At 46.8% G+C, this 22,788-nt stretch overlaps 1 protein-coding gene across 1 annotated transcript in view; it reads left to right on the forward strand.

Annotated features, from left to right (window-relative positions):
- ZC3H3 (zinc finger CCCH-type containing 3) overlaps positions 1-22,788 on the forward strand; it is a 358,737-nt gene that overhangs the window by 208,074 nt on the left and 127,875 nt on the right. Inside the window, exon 5 of the mRNA XM_065398821.1 lies at positions 15,361-15,554. Coding sequence (XP_065254893.1) covers positions 15,361-15,554 — 194 coding nt within the window. The remainder of the gene's footprint in view (positions 1-15,360; positions 15,555-22,788) is intronic.

The raw sequence follows: 22,788 nt of genomic DNA on the forward strand, positions 1-22,788 counted from the left end.
TGTTTCCAGTTGTACCTGTTTGAGAAGGGAACTTCCCCAGCATGTAGGAAAAGGAGGAGATGTCATATTTCATGTGGATAATGTGGAACCACCATCCCGCTGCCCAACCCACTCCTCCCCCCAAATCTGCATTGCAGGTATAATCAAGTGTTTGTTATATAACAGTCAGCCATAAAAATGACTACGATAGTTTTGATTGCAAGATTAAGTAATAGGTTGAGCTGCGAAGGAGAAAACTCTTTAGATAGCTTCAATTATAAATATTGGCAAGGAGAACACAGGAAATCTATGAAAGGTTTTAAAAATATGAAGAAAATATTAGATGCTTCAAAGGCAATTTGTATTATTTACAGTTGATCCCAGTGGTTCTGCTCTTGCGGCTGGAGTTCCCTGTTAGTGTTAAACTGCTCTACTGCTAGCAGCTGGGGGTTGTATGTGCCTTAAAGGGGGTGCTTGGAACAGATTCCATTGAAATGGGGGACCCACTTTTCTAGTCTCTGCCAGAGAGAGTAAACTTGCAGCTGAGGGCCTTACAGAAAAGGGTACAAACCTGCTTTGGTAACTTGGGAGAGCAAAGCGTCTGTTGCAGAGTCTTCAGGAAAAAACCAGTCGTTAGTCAAATGGCCACCGAGGGAAAACTTTCTGCTGAAATGCTGGTTTGCTCCACACACAACTGCTGAATAGACTTACCCTGTTATGCAGCAGCCAAGGGGATTTGGTGAGGGGCTGTGAGCCTTCTGAGCCGTTTACTCTCTAAAAAGAGCTCCCTTTCCAATCCCTGTGAGGCTACGTGTGGTTAACAAGAAAGCTGCCGGTGCTGCTCTGGGAGGGCTTTTAGGGACCACCCTCCCCGGCAGCTCTGCTCTTCTCTTTTCCAAAGTGAATTGTGTGCTGGTGATAGGTGCCAGATTGACAGCCATGAAGGCTAATGCCTCCAGAGTGAAATCAGCCTTAGCAGCAGCGGTGCCGGCTCCCCACGTGCTGTCTCATGAGCCTCCGTTGGGGGAACTAACCCTAAGGGTGAGAAGGGAGTTCGGGAAGTGTGGCCCGTTCATCCTTGGCTTCCATACTGATGCTGCCAGTAAGGGTGCCCCCCAAACACTGAGGGCTGCTAGTCAGGGGTCCCCACCAAAATGTCAGTGTCCCTGCCCCAAAATCTCTTGCTCTCAGAGCCTAGAAGCATTCTTCCTCTCCAAGCCCCCATCTCGCCATCCCTTTACTGTGCTCCCCAGTCTCCTTCTCTCCTACTTTCAGACTTTCCTCTCCTCCCAGCACAGGGAACTTGGCATTGCAGGCCTACCGCGTTCTCCCTGCAAGGTCCCTCCTGGAGACCAAGCCCTGTCTGGGAAGCCTCCACTGCTTCATATCCGTCGCCTTACCGTGCTTGTAGATGTGAGAGGTGGAAGGAAACTAGCTAGGTGGCAGCTAGCCCATCTCCAGGGGCTGATGCAGGTTTGTTCTCTACTGTACATCTCCAGATGCATTTTCCACTCTAGTTTTGGGTGCCTCAGGTACTGCAGCTTCCACCCTTTCCCTTGGGAGACTGTTGCATAGTCTGATCACTCTCACTCTGAGGAAGTTTTTCCTGTTGTTTATTCTAATTTCCCCCTGTCTTAATTGAATCCAGTACCCCTAGTTATACTCAAAGGATCATCCCTAAATAATTCCTCTTCCTCCTTGGTGCTTGTACTCCTCAGTACCCCAAGAGGGGACCCATAAGAGTCAGAGTGCGAATGTCAGCTTCTGGCTATGTCATGAGGCCTTTGTGTACATGCAGCCTGAAGCAGTAGAGGAGTTAGAGCAGAGGTGGGCAAACTTTTTGGGCCGAGGGCCACATCTGGGTGGGGAAATAGTATGCATGGCCGGGGCAGGGGGTTGGGGTGCGGGAGGGAGTGTGGGGTGTGGGAGTGGGTGTGGTGTGCAGGAAGGGGCTCAGGGCAAGGGATTGGGGCAGAGGACGGGTGCGGGGTATATGAGGGGGCTCAGGGAAGGGGGTTGGGGTGTAGGAGGGGTGCGGAGTGCAGGAGGGGACTCAGGGCAGGGGTGCAGGAGGGGGCTCAGGGCAGGAGGTTGGGGTGCAGGAGGGGTGCAGGGTGCAGCAGGGGGCTCAGGGCAGGGGGTTGGGGTGCAGGAGGGAGTGTGGGGTGTGGGAGGGGGTGCGGTGTGCAGGAAGGGGCTCAGGGCAAGGGATTGGCGCAGAGGAGGGTTGCAGGGCACGTGAGGGGGTTCAGGGAAGGGCGTTGGTGTGCAGGAGGGGTGTGGAGTGCAGGAGGGAGCTCAGGGCAGGAGGTTAGGGTGCACAGGGGTACAGCAGGGAGCTCGGGGCAGGAGGTGTTGGGGTGCAGGATGCAGCAGGGGGCTCAGGGCAGGGGGTTGGAGTGCAGGGAGGGTGTACTGTGTGGGGTGTACAAGGGGGCTCAAGGCAGGGAGTTGGGGTGCGAGGTGCAGGCAGGGGGCTTAGGGAAGGTAGTTGGGGGGCGGGGTGCAGACGGGGTTCAGGCTCCGGCCCCGCTTACCTCAAGCAGCTCCGGGGTGGCAGCGGCACACACTGGGGCCAGGGCAGGCTCCCTGCCTGCCTGCCCTGTCCCTGGCCCCGCGCCGCTCCAGGAAGTGCTGTGGCCCCTGGGGGAGGTGGGGCGGAGGGCTGTGTGTGCACTGCCCTTGCCACGCCTCCAGGTACCTCCCCCGAAGCTCCCATTGGCCGCGGTTCCCCATTTCCGGCCAATGGGAGCTGCGGGGGGCGGTGCCTGGAGGCAAGGACAACGCACGGAGCCCTGTGCGCCCCTGCCCAGGGGCAGCAGGGACGTGGTGCCGGTGGCACTGCGGGCCGGATCCAAAGCCCTGAGGGGCCGGATCTGGCCCGCGGGCCGTAGTTTGCCCACCCCTGTGCTAGAGGAAGAGCTGAACTCAGTGTTGATTGGTTGGGGAGGAAATTCATAGATTCGAAGGCCAGAAGAGGGACCATTATAGTCACTTAATCACACCTCCTGAATAACACCAGCCATAGCACTGCCCCAAATCATTCCTAAAGTAGATCTTTCAGAAAACATCCACGCTTGACTTAAACATTGCCAGTGATGGAGGATCTACCACGACCCTTGGTAAACTGTTCCAGTGGTTCATTACTTGCGCCTTATTTCCCATCCGAATTTCTCTAGCTTCAGCTTCCAGCCATTGGATCATGTTAGACCCTTCTCTGCTAGATCGAAGATCCCATTATTAAATATTTGTTCCCCATATAGATACTAACAGACTGTGATCAAGTCACCTCTTAATTGTTTCTTTGTGAAGCTAAATAGTGATAGACTCAAGGAGCTCAATCTATCAGGCAGGTTTTCTAATCCTTTAATCACTCTCATGGCTCTTCTCTGAACACTCCAATTTATCAGCATCCTTCTTGCATTGTGGGCACCAGAACTGAATACAGTATTATAGCAGCAGTCACACCAGTGCCAAATTCAGAAGTGAAATAACCTCTCTGCTCTTACTTGAGATTCCTCTGTTTATGCCTTAGCTCTTTTGGCTACAGCATCACATTGGGAGCTCATGTGCAGCTCATAATCAACCGTGACCTCCAAATCTTTTCCAGAGTCACTGCTTCCCAGGATAGAGTCCCCCATCCTGTAAATATGGCCGACATTCTTTGTTCCTAGATGTATACCTGTACATTTAACTGTATTAAAATGCTTACTGTTTGCTTGCACCCAGTTTGCCAAGCGATCCAGAGCTCTGTATGAGTGACTGGTTCTCTTCATTATTTATCACTCCCCCTTTTATTTATTGGTGTCATCTTCAAACCTTATCAGTGATGATTTTATGTTTTCTTCCTGGTCACTCATAACAATGTTAAATAGCATAGGACCAAGAATCAATCCCTGTGGGATCCCTGTGAAAACACACCTGCTTGATGATGATTCCCCATTTGAAATGACATTTTGAGACCTATCAGTTAGCCAGTTTTTAATCCATTTAATGTGTGCCGTGTCATTTTATATCATTCTCGTTTTTTTAATCAAAATGTGTGGTACCAAGTCAAATGTCTTACAGACGTCTAAGTACGTTGCATCAATACTGTTAGCTTTACCAACCAAACTTTTAATCTCATCAAAAAAAGATACCAAGTTAGTTTGACAGGATCTATTTTCCATAAACCCATGTTGATGTGCATTAGTTATATTACTTTCCTTTAATTCTTTATTAATCAAGTCCTGTATCAACCGTTCCATTATCTTACCTGGGATGGATGTCAGGCTGACAGGCCTATAATTGCCTGGGTCATCCCATTTACCCATTTTAAAAATTGACACATCATTAGCTTTCTTCCAGTCTTCTAGAACTGCCAGAGTGCTCCAAGACTTATTGAAAATCAACAATAATGGTCCAATGAGATCCTCAGCTTGCATCTAAGCGTTTTAAAAGAGCTGGCTATCTCGACATGCTGATTTTAAAATGTCTGACTTTAGTAGCTTCTGTTTAACATTCTCCGGAGATACTAGTAGAATGGAAAGTGTTGTCATCACCATATAGTGAGACTATATCATCTGTTTTTCCTTTCAAATACAGAACAAAAATATTTATTGAACACTTCTGCCTTTTCTGCATTATTATTGATAATTCTACCATTTCCATCTAGTAATGGACCAGTACTATTGTCCGGATTCTTTTTGTTCCTAATATGTTTTTAAAAACTCCTTCTTATTGTCCTTAACCCTGCTGGCCATAGATTTCTCCTTGGGTTCCTTGGCTTCCCTTATCAATTTTCTACAATTCCTAGCTTCTGATTTGTATTCCGATATATCAACTTCCCCTATTTTCCATTTATTTTTATTTATTTTTTTAATAGCTGCCTTCACTCCCTCTATAAACCAGGTCATTTTGTTAACCAGCACAGCCGTCTTCCTCAATTGTGGGATTATATATAGAGCATAGATGGGAGGGCCTTATGGGGAGGAGTCTGTAGCAGGGGAGCTCTGCTTTGAATGGGCCTTGTAAGGTTTGTTGGAGCAGGATTCCTTTCATGTGCAACTTACACACCAACCTAATTTAATTGGTGATGTTCATTCAGAAAACCTAGGAATTTCCCAAACCAAAAACTGTTTTTTAAATAAGTAGTAATAGTGGGCAGTGAAGTTTGGCAGTGAGGAAAAGGCTGTATATACACCCTTGTTTGATCGGATATTTGGAATAATGTTTTTTATGAAGGAGTATTTTTGCAATGAAAGTTTAACATTGTTTTTGGGTCCAGTCTTAGCTCTTTTCAACCAAGTTTGTTTTGTTTACAAGTAAATAGTTTGGACAGTTCATTGAGCCAAGCAATCTGATTAGCTGACCAGACTTTAGTGCTGCTTAACGCTACATTGTCTTGCTGAGTCCTTTGCTTTCCTGCTAGCCTGGACTGACACTTGAATCTTTCTGGTCTGTTGGAAGAGAAAGTATATTTGCAAGAATTCAATCTTACAGAAAACAAGCGAGGAAAAACACAGACTCTTAAGTGTTTTAAGTAGAGAAAATGGAAGAAAGAAAATCAAACTTGGCCAAGTGTGTGATTTATGATGGGACCGACTAAAATCTCAGGTCACTAGTGAAGTTATTACTGTTGAGTAGTCAGTGGATTTAAAGGGGAAAGCCCAGACACAATCATTGCCTAACTCTCAAGGAATCAAACCTTTTCCTAGAGCAAGACTTGGGCGCTGACCATTGTTAACACAGACCATGGGATTCTGCTTTTGAAGCTCTCACTGCTATTGGCAGCTGATCTTTGACAGCTGCTACACTGTTTTTAAACATATATTTTTGTAGTGTCCCTCTTCCCCCTTTTTTCATTTAAAATTGTATTCTCCCCTCCCCCATCCTCCCCTACGCAGGAGTGGGGGAAAGACAACCCTCAACCTTGTGTAGTCAAGGTTATGGCGATAAATTCTGTTGCATTGTCACTTCTATTCGGAGTAAATTGGCTGGCCGCTTTCGGGCTGAAGGGAAGATAATTTGCTGTAGTATTTCAAATGGATTAGAAATGGATTTGAAGGGAAAGTTCATGCCTCCCATTACAAAGGCTAGAAAGAAGACTATCTTAAGGCACTGTTCCCTCTCTGGCCTTCATTATCCACGCTTAATACCTTTCCTATTTTCCAGCGTTAATGAAATTTCCTGCCGGAGCAGGCCTGCTGGACGGATGGGAAAAGTCTTTAGATCTGAGAGCTTGTGTTGTAGAAAAGGAATTACAAGCCCCTCATGTTGAGGGCCGGCGTATTCTTCAGGTCCTTGGCCCAGCTATTATCTCATTAATTTTATCCTCTCTTCTCAATACAGTTAGTTTCCAAAGGCCATCCTTTCCATTAGGGTAACAATTGAGTAGAGTGCTGTGATGCTGCTGCGAATTAAAAGCTACACGCTGTTTTTAGAGGCACCCTGCCCTTCTTTAGATGTGTCTTCCTTCCTTCACGCCCCCGCTCACCCCATGCTGCCCCTGTCTCTGCCTTTTGCTCAGACTTTTAGCCGGGTGAGGCGAATGTCACTTTAAGCAGGTGTAGGAGAGACAAGCCGAATATTACTGCCAGAGCTAAATACCCATTTGGAAGACCAATGAATCCAGCTTAAAACTGTAGAGCCTGCTGTAGGAATGGAAGGCGGCTTTTATAAAGGCATGATTGGGACAATTAAGTTCTAGGCAACACCCTCTCCCTTCTGTATGGGAATGGCTTATATGTGCTCAGCAAATTCACATCATTATTCTCTCTTTTCCTCTGGTACGTGGCACATAATGGATCTTTCCCAGTCAATTTCTGGATATCTTATGCCACCTGAAAATAAGCTAGCTGGGGCCAGAGCTGAACAGAGGTAGGCAGTGTCTGAGCTTCCCGTTCCAATCTCTCACAGCGAGATTCAGGCCTCCTTGCACACAAACCTGTGATCTTAGACAGCCCTCTACCTAAGAAAAGACCTGATTGTGTAAAATTCTGTTGCAGACACGTGTCCACTGGAGACTAGATTGAATCCTCCAGACTCATTTGACTGGTAACCCAAGCCAGATAGAAACCTAGGATTCCTGAGGGTGAAAGGCGAAGGAATTAACCTCCTGGTGCAGCGTGAAATGCAGAAATTAAAAATAACTCCCGACACGTTTAGTGTAACCATAGGTTATCAGGGTTCCCATGCCTAGTGCTCTACGTGCGGTAAGGTGAATTCAGGCAGAGAATGTATTCAGTCTTCTGCTCTCCCACCCCCCACCTCCATGTACCGTAGGTATTCTGTAGCATTCCCTGCACCAGTCTGGACTGTATCTTTTGCAAGCAGGGTGAAGACAGATAATAAAACTGCTGAAGCAGTAATGTAACTTCCTGGCGCCTTTCCCTCAGTCTTTCTGTCTCCAGCGGGGGAAACAGCTCTAAAGGTTATTGGAGCAGATTACAACTCCATTTGGGAGTTTTTCCCCCCATTAACTTTGACTTTTCTAGAAATAAACATTTTTCAGGTCATAAGCCCTAGCTGGTAGGTGACCCGGTCTTCCTAGGGTCCTGGGGCTGTGGGCATAGGGCACAGGTGGAAGCCGTGTTCAGAGAAGTCACTATTCAGAGTCTTCCTGGCACAGAGAGAATGGGAACAAAGGCAGAGATGATTCCAACCGTCACTGCTGTGGCACAAAGCTTCCCTCGGCCACCAACACTGTCATGCCCTCAGGTTAGACTTCGACTGTATGTATCTTGTCCCCACAGTGTCTTCAGATGTGTTTCACCCACATTGGTAGCACAATCTGTGGGTATGCAAACACAGCATGTACGCTAACGTGTGTGTGTGTGTGTGTGTGTGTGTGTTTGGAGTGCTGCTGAGATTTCACTGCTAGGGACTTGGAAGGACCATGTTATATTCCGAAATGGAGGAGCTAAGAATGCAGTATAAAGGCCTCTCTGTCTGGCCTATCTGTTACTATGCCACTCCCACCACACTCTAAGTGCAGCACTGAGTCTCTAATCTCAGAAGAAAGATAAAGATTCCTGTAGCACTTGAAATATTATTTGGTCAATTGGCTATGAAGCTTAGTCAATTCCAGGATCTCTCAACCCCAGCAGAATCTGACACGCTCAGCTACCAGTCCCAGAGATTTTCTCCTAGCTGAATTTGAATGGGCCCCACACTTAGGCTTCAGTCCCACAACGGGAACAATGCAAGCGCATGGTCTGCCTGTGTAGTTCCACTTAAACATACCACGCCTTCATCCTTTCAAGTTAGTTCAATTTTTTGCCAAGTTTCCAGCAGTCTGGCTAGTGGTTCGGAAGGCAGAATGAGGAACAGTGCTGTTATCCTGTTCTGGGATCTCTCATGTGATGTGTGATTGTCTTTGGCCTGGTGTTCTCTTCAGAAGCCCTCCAGATGTCACTGTGGTGGAACATTTCCAACTGGGGGAAGTCAACTTAGATGGCCCGTCGGTGGTTCTGAAGCTTAGATGGCCCGTCGGTGGTTCTGAAGCTTACATTCCAAACTCTGCCTGCTAGTTAAGAAAGGCAAAGCACACTGAGGAACTCTCCAAACTATGACACTATCCATAGCATTTAAGTAGTGTTGTTGCTCCCAAGATGCTAGCCTGGTTCCCTCGGATGTTCTGGGCGCTGACTACTGCTTTCTCTTTATAAAGAATTAAATATTTATAAACTGCAGTGGTTGCTATGAAGGAGTTAGTATTTGCCAGCAGGTACTGTACAGTTATTCTCTGCTCAGATACAAGGGAAACCTGTGGTGTTTTTCATGGAGTGGTAACTATTGGGCAAATGGTGTCTTTTGAACAGGGACCACTGTAATTTGTAAACATTTAATAGCTTGTAACTGTGATAAAGAGAAAATCATTGTCCTGAATAGTCAGGGAAACTGCTGGAACTCTGGGAGCAACAACTGGGCTTAGGCTGGTTGTTGGTAGCATGGTTTGAACTGCATTGAGCGCAAGCCCCTAAAACTGTCACGTAACCCAGTTTTAAATGAGCTCCACTTAAACATAGCTTAGCCAGCCTGTGTGAATAGGGCCAAGTAGGAGACAGAAATCATGCTCCTGTCACTGATGCTGCATTTATTCTAGAGAATTGAACTGATGGGCTAAAAGTGCTTTAAACCCAACCCGATCGCTGTGTGCACATAACCATGCGGACGGAAGTGCGGCAGCTCTTGGCTTTGTATTCAGGATGTTGATCTTCCAAATACAGATGAGGTACAAACACTTTTTTTCGTGACCTGAATGAACGTTTTGGGGGTAAAAGGATTTTACTCCCAGTGTAGCCAGGACTCTGTTCCCCTGTAGTTCTCTCTCACTCACCCATGTTGTGTTGTGTGTAAGTGGATGTTAGTTTTTCAGACGCCAAGCAGTGTACAACACAGTTCAGTGATCGTTGAACTGCTAAATTAACCAAGTTACTTGTCAGAAAAGCAAAGACAGGGGCCACAAGTGATTCCACCGAGATTAATACGCTTTCAGCATTCAGTTCCAACTCGCAGGAAGTGGCTTGGCTTATATACATTTTTTTCCCCCAGTGAGAATTACCTAGTGTCTTGACAGGGACAGCTTTCACTTCAGCAGTTTGCATACACACAATTTGCTGCTAACACGGGGAGAAAAATAAGCGTAACTTTCAGTAAGCTTCTCTTAGTGTGCTTTGCAACATGATAGATGTAAGATATTAACACAGCAGCGTCTATATGCCCTGAGCACTGCATCAGCTTCGCTGAATTCCGTGCATCTCTGCTGGCAAGCCGGAGATGGAAATTTAAATGAGCATGTGGGTTTTTTCTCCTATCAGAGACTAAAAGAAAATATTGAAAGTTCCTGTATCAGAGTAATTTTGTGATAGCCGGGCCTTGTGTCTCGATCAGTGACGTTTTATAGGCATTCTTTGATGTTTTATATGTAGAAATCGAAGAAAATACATCCCATATCGCCAACCATTCCCACCATGCTGCTTGTATATAGGGATTATGGATACATCCCTATCTCTCTGAGCAAGCAAATACTCTGTTTCTAACAACATACAGTCACAAAATTCCTTTTATAGTGTCAAGTGTGTGTAGTTCTTAGTTTCTTGTAGGCAGATCTCTTGGGTGGAATTTTCTTGTAAGGATCTTTGCTGTTATACGTGACTTCCAATTAAGTTGTGGGAAAGCAGCTTAAGTACCTTCAAACAATATTTGCTAACTTGAAGGTTCCGATATTTGATTAGTTTTTACACTTGGGTTTGGTTTTAGCTCAGGTGGAAGTAACTCCATGTTCTGTTAAAAAGCTGTTTGTCTGTAGTGGTTAGTTTTAATCACAGCTGTAGCATATTACAACTATCACAGCTAGTGAAACCAGGCAGCATTTACCTTTTAGCTAGCATACTTTATTTAAAGGAAACTAACTGCACCAACCACTTTAGGATGGCTAGCTTTAATGAGGCCTTTTCTGGGCATGTTTTCCAGAGAAAGGTTTACTGAGTCTCTATTTAGAACAATACTGAATGCAGGTGTCTGTATTAAGGATCTTCCTAGTAAAACCCTGCAATCTAATGCAAATCGAAGCAAAGAGCCCTCAAAGTACAACAAACTAATTGATACCTTAGGTACAGGCCTGTCTATGCAAGCCATTGTGTAGCTCTGAAAGAGGCTTGTGCTCTTTGAAGGTGTGTGTTTTTATAGGTACATGAGAGAGATGCTTTGAGCATCTATTGTGCTTTTCATAGAAGGATCTCAAAGCGCTTTACAAGCATTACAACATTTAAGCCACTCAGCCTTCTTGTTGGTACAGATGAGGGAAACTGAGGCACGGAGTTTAAACGATGCCTGCAAGGTCACATAGTTTGGGGCAGGACTGGGAATAGACCCCACATACTCCTTTCAATTCTTAAGCCCCCAAATCACCCTTCTCCTGTAAATTCAAACCTTCACTTTAGCTTTGAGTTTCCAGTGGCCCATGCAAAAGGTGTGTGACTTCAAAGAACCTGTGGTTTTGCAGTGAGGAAGTTAGTCTACCAGCTACAAATGCTGTATAAATAGCATCTAGCTCTGGACTCATTTCATTTTGTGCAACATGGTTATCTTTAATATTTCCTGGATGTGGAAAGTAGGCAGCGTAAGTGGAGGTGTAATGTAGATGCCATGACTCAAAATGTGTGTTGTTGTTTTTTATTCTGAGCCCCTGCATGAATACAAATCTGTCAGTGGCTGTGGTCCACAGCTCAAGACTAATGCAAAATGGGAATGTAAGAATGATTAGCATATAGGCCCACTTGACAATGCGTCTCTCCAGATTAAAATATGGAGCTGTTAGAGTGAAGGAAGTGGAGGTGTGCAGTTCAGGTGGTCTCTCTTGTCCAGGGAGTGTTGATATTGCTTTATGATTATGAAAACTTTATTATGTGTTTAACATGTATTATTTGTGTGTTAACATAATAAGGTGTCCATCACTAAGGTATCAGGATCCATTCTTAATGTATATACATTAGAACTCTGTGCATCCTCTCAAAACATCTAGTTCGGTTCCCTTAGACCAGACTGAGTGTTTAACAGCGTATAACAGCGTTTAAAAGAGAACTGGATAAATTCATGGAGGTTAAGTCCATTAATGGCTATTAGCCAGGATGGGTAAGGAATGGTGTCCCTAGATTCTGTCTGTCAGAGGGTGGAGATGGATGGCAGGAGAGAGATCACTTGATCATTACCTGTTAGGTTCACTCCCTCTGGGACACCTGGCATTGGCCACTGTCGGCAGACAAGATACTGGGCTAGATGGACCAGTATGGCCGTTCTTATGAGGAGCTAACCAGCTGGGAGACTAATTTCCAGGGGGTGCTAATACTCATAATTTTGCTAGGGCCCACACAAAGTAGATGCACCTTGAAGATAAATCTCTGGCTCTGATATGTCTGTGCTGTGAGTGAATTTGACAGCTGAAGCCCTGCCACTGAGAGGCCTTGACCGCAGGTCCTTGGAATTCCACTCTGGGAACCAACAAAGCAAGCCTTGGCTGTTTACCCCTGCCATGATGGGATTCAGGGGGAGGAGAGGTGGTTCCTGAGACAGGCACTAGGTGCCTTTTAGAGGCTGATCAAAGTCTTGAATTGCACCAGGAAGAGCATGGGATTAACATGCGATTATTATGCTGTGTCCTATCTCCCCTGCCTAAAAGGAGAGTAGCTGCATCCTGCACTAGCTGACGCTTCCAAATGCCCCACCAGGGGAGTGCCACATAGCACACGTTGCAGTGTAGTGTAGCTCGGCGGTGAGGAGATGAGGTTCACTCCTGCCAGGCCTGGTGAATTTCAGGCTCTGCATTGATCTCCTAGTGACATTAGAGAGGTTTCTTAAGAACCAAACGTTATGCAAACCAAGCACCTCTGATCTCTAAAGAATCCTGTTCCCCACAGACCAGTGGAGCTAGATCTCTCTAGAGAGAAAATTACTTTCACGTTGATTTTTGGTCTGGATGAGCCGAGAAAACAGATTGGAACCAAGCTGACAAACTTCTGAAATGCAAAAGATAGGGGTTGTTTCCCATCTGCAGGCTGATCACTAGGCTGTGACCTACCATAGTCAGGCTTATTATCGGGGGTACTTAAATTGCCCCCTTTACCATAGTAATGGAGTGCCTCATAATCTTGATGCATTTATCTTCACAACACCACTGTAGGGTGGGGAAGCGCATTTATCCCCATTTTACACACAGGGAACCGAGGCAAAGAATGATCGTGACTTCTCCAAGGTCACACAGCAAGTCTGTGGTAGAGCAGGGTCTTGAACCAGTTCCCAGGCTACTGCTCTAACCATTGGGCTGTCCTCCTTCTCACTGTATCACAGACGGCAGAGGTGAGAAGCTCCGTGGAGAGAATCCAGGAGGAAATCAGGTGCTGCTCTCTTTCATTCTGCATCACGATCCAATCCACACACACCTGTCTATTCAGTCAGAGATCCCACCGTTGGGCTTATGCTCTTTGTAGCCCCATTAGAAATGCTAACTTCACTGTACAAGGATGATAGGGAAGTTCCTTTCTCCATTTCATGTGAGTCCCTTGCTATAAACACAGATTTTTAGACCTTTAATAAGACGAGTACGTCCCAAAGGCACATTGAAGGGCTTGCCAAAGAATCCGATTGCAGATTGCTGCAGCATAACCGTTCATTCTAAGGTTTCTCCCGCCCTGCATCTGTGGAAACTCGCAAGCTGATATGTAAGGTTGGTAGCCAATGGCAACAGCCGTATTAAATGAATAGACTGTCAAACTAAGCACTAATAAATGTAACTATTACATTTTACACTTCTCTCTTTCTTTGCAGCACATCTTCATTTAAAGGTAATGCTCCCAGGGTTTGCGTTCTGCTGATAGGATGCCAGGCCTTAATTTACAGATAGTCTTCAGTAATGCGCGGTTTATATACGTTCTGTTAATAGCATTAGGAGCATAAATTGTACTAATACAAAATTAGAGCTGTAATTTGCATAAACAAATTACTGTTTGGATTAGTGGTAAATGGTTAAGAGGACTTGATATTTGAGTGGATTTGATTTGGCCGCAACAGCTCTGTGTGCATAACAGCATCTGTACAAAAATGAGGTGCACGGCTTTACACAGATTGAATGCAAGCTGGCATTACATAGGAAAAGTCAGTCTGTCAACTGGAAGGGTTTCCTGCAGTGAATGAGCACAGGGAGGGTAGAGTTGGTACTAAGGTGTTAGTTCACAGCCTTTATCAGCTGCTGTTCATCTCATGCAGCTGTCTACAGGCCCTAGATTAATTGTATCCCAGTGTCCTAAAAGCACCAGGGCCATGCGATTGTGCTAACCTTTCTCCCTCTGAGTGCTGGGAAGTAAGGGGTGTCACTCCATTCTCATCCCTCTCACTGGCTGCAAGATCTACTCTTACAGCAGAGGGGAAAGGGGCTGGGAAGTTGGTCCCAGTAGCTGTCCGTGCTACCATGTCTTTTGGTTCCCAGTCTCCGCTCTCTGCTACGTAGGCCCTAGGCAGGTCACCTAAAGAGGTGCGGAAGGGCCACAGTTTATGGATCACTTTCCTACAGCTTTAGGGCTCCAGTAAGTTTGGTTCGACTCTGTTCAGCTGCAGTAGTGGGGCACAATCCAGTCACGGTTTGTCCCACCTGTCCGTGGAATTCCAGGCCTACATCTGTTGCCAGCTATTATGATTGCAGATGGGTCTTGGGCTGCCGGCCCCATCTGGGCTGCCCCAACACTTCCATCTGGCTAGGAAGGGCGTCCTTTCTCGGGGAGATTCTGCAGAGAGGGCATCTTCTCCGGCACTGGTGCAAAACAGGGACAACCTGGAAAAGGGGGCTCCTCCGAGAGAGCCAACTTCTGGCTTTAAATGAACCATTGAGCTTGGCAGCTATGGCTCTTCCATGAGCCAGGGCTAGGGACAGGATGTTCCAAACCACCGGGCAGCTGAGTGCTCCTGTGCCCAGTTTCACTGGGATGGCTGTCCCCACATGCATGTATTTTGGTAGCAGTAAGGTCGGCTCTGTATTTAGAAGGCACACAGAAACCTCGTTGTGCGATATGCTGTCATGCACTAATGGCCACGTATACAGCCCAGGTTTTAGCTGTACTTTGGGTTCAGCGTTGGAGGTCCACGGTATCAGTCAGCAATATTTAGGGCCAATGAACAGGGCTGGGTCAACCAAAGCCAGGGTGCCCTGAGAAGCCATTTGATGTCCCCTAGTGCCCCTCAGCCAGCTTCAAGACCCAGAGTTCTCTTCCCAGCAGCACTTCCCCCAAACTTCTATTCCGGCTTGGGGAGGATGGGGCTGCTCAGCCCTGTAGGGAAGGGGGAATGAAGATGTACTGTGTCCTGAGCTGAGGAGCGGAAGGGCCTTAAAGGGAGTAGTCAATAGATGTTAAACAAGAGGCGTGGGGGACCTATGATTTTCCTCCGGCCTGCAGGAGAAGAGAGCCCCTGGGGAGGGATAGCTCAGTGGTTTGAGCATTGGCCTGCTAAACCCAGGGTTGTGAGTTCAATCCTTGAGGGGGCCACTTAGGGATCTGGGGCAAAAATCAGTATTTGGTCCTGCTAGTGAAGGCAGGGGGCTGGACTCGATGACCTTTCGGGGTCCCTTCCAGTTCTATGAGATAGGTATATCTCCATATAAAAAATAAAAATAAAAAAAATTCCTCTAGTTATTTAGAGCTCTCCATCATTCTGGTAGTACGGAGCATGAGCAGGAAGGATCCAGCTAGCACAGCAAGTGGCCCTAGGTGGGGCTGGATCCCATCCCCAGGAGACTCCCTCCATCTGTAGGTTTGTCCATGAAATCTGAAGCAAAGTGAAGCTTCATTGGACAGCTTTCTGGATACAAAGCTCACCACTTCTCCCATTTGTGGCCTTTCTTTGTCTTTGCAGATCTCTGGTATTAAACCCAATGCGCCAGTCACCCCTAGGCGGCAAATCCCAGCAGCTGCAGCCGAGATGGAGGAACAAAGGCTTTTGCTGTATAGGAGGCGTGATGTACAGGGTGTCAGCCAATAAGCTCTCCAAAACCTCCAGCTCCCCAGTCAGGGGTGGCGACCCGAGTAACAAGCTCCACGGTAGAACAGGTAGGTGATGATACAGCCTCTGTGTTCTGTGCTGAGAGTTTGCACATCTGTGTGTGTGAATTCCCGGTGAGACAAACTGAGCAACATGTGTCCGCATTCACATCTCTCCAACTCCATCGTGTGGCACATTCCACTGCGCTTGTGTCCCCCGCTTGCTCGTGAAGGGTCCCAGCCACCAAGGGGCCAGTAAAAACCAGAAATCAAAGTGGGAGAGAAGCGAACTAATGCAGCCACGCAGGCCATGGATACTGTGTCCTTTAGTCTGATTGAATGAGAAATACAGATGTTCCTGAACGGGGCTATGAGATGGTAAGAGCAAGGTGAGGCTTACAGAAATGTATCACAACTTTGTATTAAAGCTTGCCAGCCCGGCAGTGTTCCCGCAACTGCTGCTCTCCCCAGACACTCTTTCTGCTACTCGGTGTGACTATTTTAACTCTTCCCAAACACATCAGAATCCTGCAGGACCATGTGCCTGAACTGTTATTTGGTTGCCACCCTCCCATAGCCTGCTCGACAGCCCTACCCATAGCCGCTTTACCAGACAAAGGGAAGACTGCCTGAACTCAGAGGTGCCGAGATACTACTCTGATGGGCACCCTATAGCTACCTAAGATAGTGCTTCCTGTAAATGGCTCATCCAGCCCAAAGACATCTGTTGGGTTCACCAAATTAAACTTAATACTGATCTAAGTAGATCAGCCGTGGCTGTTAATTGCTTCTAGAGATATTTGTCCCAATAACATTGGTTTCACGTCTTCGTCGCTTTTGTTATAGAAGTGTCAGCTGCTGGTTACTGCTGGAGGTAAAATGACAAACCTAGATTGACCAGTATCCTAGTCTAGAATGGCCTGTGTTCCTATCCCAGTTGTATTTGACAGTTAGTCTTATGTACTTCTCTTAAGCAATCCAGGGCTTGAGGACCTGTTGTGCATTTTCCTCCATTTCTGTCTGTGCTCAGCAGGTGTTTATTCTGTAACCACTGTCGTAAAGGAAAAACAGGATAATCTGGCTGTCTCTCTCAAGTATTTATGTGGCCCCACCACTGTAATACCGGAGCCGCTCACAGTCTGTAATGTATTTATCTTCACAACCTCACTGAGGTGTTGTGAAGTTCCCTTCTCATTGTACAGGCGGGGAACTGAGGCACAGAGACACTAAGCCTATGTCTACACTGGCACTTTTGTCTGCCAGGGGTGTGAAAAAACACCCCTGAACGACAGTGCTATGTCGGCGGGAGATGCTCTCCTGCCGACATAGTTACTGCCCCTCATTGGAGGTGGTTGAATTATGCTGACGGGAGAGCGGCTACATGGGAGACTTTACAGGGGCGCAGCCAAGTCCAAAGCTAGTGCCCTAACCGCTGGACCATTCTGCCGTGCTAACTATAATAAATCTCGGCTAAGTCAAATGGTTAGTATGTAGAGTTTTTGGTGGGAGAGGGTTGAGTTTTGGAGAGATGGAGGGTGGATGTATAAATTAATGTTACTATACTTGGATCTGACTTGGTCCCCCCACTACAGAAGGGATGTGGACAAATTGGAGAGAGTCCAGCAGAGGGCAACGAAAATTATTAGGGGGCTGGGGCACATGATTTATGAGGAGAGGCTGAGGGAACTGGGATTATTTAGTTTACAGAAGAGAAGAATGTGGGGAGATTTGATAGCAGCCTTCAACTACCTGAAGGGGGGTTCCAAAGAGGATGGAGCTCGGCTGTTCTCAATGGTGGCAGATGACAGAACAAGGAGCAATGGTCTCAAGTTGCAGTGGGGGAGGTTTAGGTTGGATATGGGTTACCTAGGGAGGTGGTGGAATCTCCATCCTTAAAGGTTTTTAAGGTCTGGCTTGACAAAGCCCTGGCTGGGATGATTTAGTTGGTGTTGGTCCTGCTTTGAGCAGGGGATTGGACTAGATGACCTCCTGAGGTCTCTTCCAATCCTAATATTCTATGATTTTATGAATTGATACAAAGGTGAGGATTTAATTTTAAATATAATTTAAAACACTGGGAGATTGACAGGTTAAAAAGAGAGCTCAGGACATGTGAAAGTGGATACAGTAAGCTTATTTGAAAGGCCTGGGCTACTGAGGGGGAGGACCTCTCAACTGTCCAGACACTGATTGGGATAACTAGAGTGGAATCAGTTAAAGGGGAGACGTTCCCAGAGGATCTCATACAGCTCTATTGCCTGGCATAGTTGGGGGAACATCCCATCTTTTTAGGAGGGTTTTTCCTCTCCCTTCTCTTGGTCAACGGAAATAACTGAGGTATGATAAACAAGAAGTTGGTGAGCACCTGGGGCCTGCTGATTACAGTGTAAACAAAACTGAAATGCTTCTCTCACTGTATCTGAAAGTGGCATTTCGGCAGCGCGCCCACAACCCCTGACTTCACAGAAGTGCAGGATGAGGTGAAGGAAAATCTTTGGAATCGATTATTGTCCAAATTAACTCAGGAAAAAATCAATCTACATCTAATTTCCCTCTTTCCCCCCTTGAAAACAACCCAAAAGAGAGCAAAAGCCCAAGGCAAATGAAATATTTAAAAGGGACGCTGGCAGGCAGTGCGGTTAAACAAACCCATAAAGAACAGGATTAGAGAGGGAGCGAGTGAGAGAGCCTTGAATAGGCACAAAAATCCTGTCAGCAGAAGAACTGAGCAGCCTCGGAAAGTTTTTAAAAATGGGCAGAAATTAAGAGCAAATGGCAACATCGCAACAAAGAGTAAACACCTCCCCCTCTCCCCCAGCTTACATGCAGGCGTAAATGTGAGAGAGAGAAAATTGAGAGTGGGAAATTAGGGCTAGGCTGGAGAAGTAACCGCGGCGATGAGAAATGCTTACGGCACATCATCTCCGTAGGTGAAGAGGGCGGAGATTTAGCTTAAACCAGGGATTAGCTTCCCAGGCCCTGCTGATGGGAAATGAAGAAGTGTGCAGATAATGCCAGAGATGATGATGCTGAGGAGGTCAGAGGGGTGGAAAGTTGATGAAGCATCGTTTCCAGGTAATCTGCCTTCTGAGAGCATTAAAAGAAGTCTGGCCAGCAGTTTGGGAAGGAAGCTGTAGCTGGCATTTTCACAACTTAGGCCTGTTCAGGACAGAGACCCACCCTGTGGCTGGCTACGCAGGCAGGTACTGTACAGTGTCTTCCCTGCTGCTGTCTCTGCACCCACACAGCCAGGTTCTTGTTTGGTTTAAAAGCACTTGATCCCACCTGTAAGCTGTTGACCCATCACTTTGCTACTGTGTGTGGGAAAAGGTACGGGGGAACTTTGTGAAGGGGGAAGCAGGTGGACCAAACCACAGACCAAAGGGAAATCTTTGTCACCAGACAAAAAACTACACAGTATTTTTATATATATATGTGTGTGTGTGTGTGTATACACATACACACACAGTATAAGTTTTAAACAGACAGTTTAATACTGTACACAGCAATGCTGATTGAAGCTTGGTTGAGGTGGTGAAGGAAGAGGGTGGGATATGTCCAGGGAATGCCTTACTGCTAAACGTTGAACTAGCTGAGCCCTCAAGGGTTAACACCTGGTTGTTAATGTAGCCTCACACTCTACAAGGCATCAGGAATGGAGGGAGGGGAGACAGCATGGCAGAGAGAGAGACCCACACCCTGTGTGTGGGGGAGAGAGAGAGACGCGCATTGCCCCTTTAAGTACGCTGACCCCACTCTAAGTACGTTGCCTTTAAAAAGATCAGGAAGTTGAGACAGCAGCTGCGGCCAGCAAGCTCTCTCAGTCCTGCCCCCTGTCGTGTCCCCCCTCCCCCCGCTCTATATGGAGAAGGGGTAAGCGGGGGGCAGGAGTACGGGGGAGGGAGGCACCCTGACATTAGTCCCCATCTTCCCCGCCTCCCCTGCACAGCAAGCAGGCGGCTCCCTGGAGCAGCTCCAAGGCAGAGGGCAGGAGCAGCACACGACAGTGGCGGGAGGGACAGCTGAACTGATGGCAATTGGTAGCCTGCTGGGTGGCTGCTGCACAGGGAACTTAGGGGAGCGGGGAGCTGATGGGGGGCTGCCAGTCCACCCTGGTTCCAAGCCCCCACCAGCTAGCTGCAACGGGCTGCTCTTCCTGCAAGCAGTGGACAAAGCAGGCGGCTGCCAAACAACGTTATCAGGGAGCATTGCACAACTTTAAATGAGCATGTTCCCTAATTGATCAGCAACGAAACAATGTTAACTGGGACGACTTTAAGTGAGGAGTTACTGTACAGTGAATGCTGTGGTGAGTGGGTGATCTCTGATTTGGGGGAATTCAGTACTAGTAAAGGTCCCTTAGTTTTGAATCCCTTCTGTTCTGAATGGCCCTTTTACCCCTGCCATTTGAAACATTCAGTTTATACCCCTATAGCTCGGTCTCTTTGTGTGACTTTTCAGCCCTCCTTTGGAATGTAGCCACATTATCTCCTGCTTGGAAAGGGTGAATTCCATTGAATATCAGAATTCCTTCCTTCGGGACAGGTGGGGCTGTCAGGCTGCAAAATCGTATTTATTTGTCGTGTATAAGACTCTACACATCCGCTTAAGCTTGATCTTAAGCACTTTAAAAGGTATATTTAAAAGAGAGCTTTTCAGTTCCCCTTCAGTGCAAAGCATAGTTTTGGGCTAGCAAGGAGATGGGAAACACTCTTGACAATTTAATAGCTTGGAATTTACTTAAAGTGGGTTATAATTTTGCCTTGTGATTCTGCTCTTCGTCCGAATTTATTGGGTCAGTATTTCGTCTCCTCCAGTCATGGCTACAATTAGAGTTATGATAAAATTCTGACATGTCCCTATCTGCAAATCAGATGGGCCACTAATCTTGTGCTGTGCGCCAGAGTAGCTTCTAGCGAGCAGACACTGAAATCTAAAGAGCAGAAGGGAGAAGGAGTTACTTTGTGCGATATGCTCTGGGAGCGGGTGCCACAGGTCTCGCGTTCAAGGCAGTGTTTTCTCAATGTTCGCCTCAGACAAGAAGCCAAATATTGAATTTCAGTAGCTAGTTAATGCTAAACAAACCAGGCAGGCTACTGCTTTATCCAGGAGTCCCTCCCTTTGTATGCGCTGTTGCCACACTGTGATCCTTTCATTCCATCATGTCATCTGCCACCACTGTATGACAGCAACGGACAAGAGTTACTGAGTATTATTTAGTCCGCTTTGTTCAGACTATCTCGTTATGTGCTCTGCCAACCTTTCCCCCCCAGGCAGCTGGACCATTCCAATTCGCTTCTGCCGTCCAGGCCAAATGCCTACTTTAACCGCTGTAGCAGGCTAGAATTTGGGCTTGGGGCTGCGTCTATTCCAGCCCTATACAATCTCAGTGGCCAATCACAAGGCTGCCAGAAGTGATAAAGCAAGTCATCTGTCTCCCTAAGCGAGAGGGAAACCAGGAGTTTTACTGCTGCTTGTCTGCAATCCACCTCATTGCCATGAAGACGGAGAGTGGTAAGCTTTGTGCCATGCACTTTTTGGGCAGGAGAGCAGAGGAGGGGAGGGATCGGTCAGTGGTTTGAGCACTGGCCTGCTAAACCCAGCGTTGTGAGTTCAATCCTTGAGGGGGCCATTTAGGGATCTGGGGCAAAATCAGTACTTGGTCCTGCTAGTGGAGGCTGGACTTGATGACCTTTCAAGGTCCCTTCCAGTTCTAGGAGATAGGATATCTCCATTAATTTATTTTATTTATTTATTTTTTTATGTGGGTTTCTTTATGCCGAAACCTGAACTGAATGCACACAGGCAAGAAAAGGACTGGTCTGCACAGCTAAAAATGGCCATTAGATCGCACCCTTCCACTACCGCTGAACCAGGGCCAGATTTTGCTCTTACATCCATACAGTCCCGCTGACTTCAGCGGAGACTGCACAAAGGGAACCGAAAGCAAAGTCTGGTCCATTCCAATGAATGGCCACCAATAACGCCGCAGCATCTCAGTGTGCCTAGCTCACGGCTCCCTGTATGGTGGAGGGGTGACGGCGGCAATCACACCTGCACGGTGCTGGATTTCATCCACCTTTTCCCCTTTCCTCCAGCTCTCAAAGGAGCATTAAGCTTCTAACAACTTTCAGGAATCCCTTGCCGTTTTTTTCAAAATGGGTGTGTCGAGGCTGGTAAGGAGAGCGACTGGGGAGTGTGAGAGAAAGACCTGTCCCTCCTTTCTCCTGGACCAGGGCTTTGTCATCAATACAGCAGCTAAAACATCAGAAGCCGATAGAGCTCCTGCCTGTGCGGCTCAACTAGTGTGAACCCAGGAGGAAGTCATTTCTGAAATTCCCTTGCGTAGATGTGGCCTCTGGCAAGGGAATTGCAACTTTTCATCCTTAATCACATTTTTAGATGTTCCCTTAGCCTCCCTTTATTATTATGATGTATTATTTATTTGTATTACGGTAACATGTAGGAGGCCCAGTCCTGGATCAGGGCCCTACTGTGCTGGGTGTTGTACAAACAGAGCACAGATAGACAGTGAGCTCTTTGAGGTGGGGCTAAGTGTAAGAGGCCTCCCAGAGCTCAGAGAATTCCGTTTCCTTCCCTGTGGAGTGTCCTGCGGTATTAGAGGTGAGAAGTCACCAGTAACTCAGTACAGATTGTTTATTGAAGAAACTGGCAAACAGCAGGAACAGAAACCCAACTAGCTCAAACCATTGCAGTAAACGTACCTAGCTACCTCCCAAGCCTAGTTACAGGGATACTGTTAAGCAACATGAAAGCTTCTTACAACTCAGGTAGTCTTTTTTTTCTTTGCCTCACTGGGGAAGACTTTAATAATAAGATTGAGAAGTCCTGTCCATGTAAAGCCCCGCTTTACTGTTCTGTTGTTCCTTGCAATAATACCGAGGACCTGGGTAGGGGAATCTACTCCTCGTTGCAAGAAAAAGATCATTTTGAAGGACAGGAGTGTCTCACTTGCATTGTATTTTTAATGAAAGCTCTGCAAACGTTCACCTGCTAATGGTGAAATAATTGTGTAATTTTTACCTGTAACCCAATAATAATAATCCCTTGTATTTACATAGCACCTTTCACCCAAAGATCTCAATGTTCTTTACAGACAATAATTAACTACCCTTCTCCACGCTCTCCCTTCCAAGTCGGCGAGGACTCAGCACCTTTGAAAATCAGGCCATTGATGTAGGTGCTGACATATCTATGAATTTGGAAGCCTCACATTAAGTGCCCACATTTGAAAACTTTAGCCAAAGTGTGAGTACGGTCATGGAGGAAGTCGGTGGCAGAG

This window comes from Emys orbicularis, chromosome 2 (genome assembly GCF_028017835.1).
Source record: "Emys orbicularis isolate rEmyOrb1 chromosome 2, rEmyOrb1.hap1, whole genome shotgun sequence".
In the NCBI taxonomy this organism is placed as follows: domain Eukaryota; kingdom Metazoa; phylum Chordata; order Testudines; family Emydidae; genus Emys; species Emys orbicularis.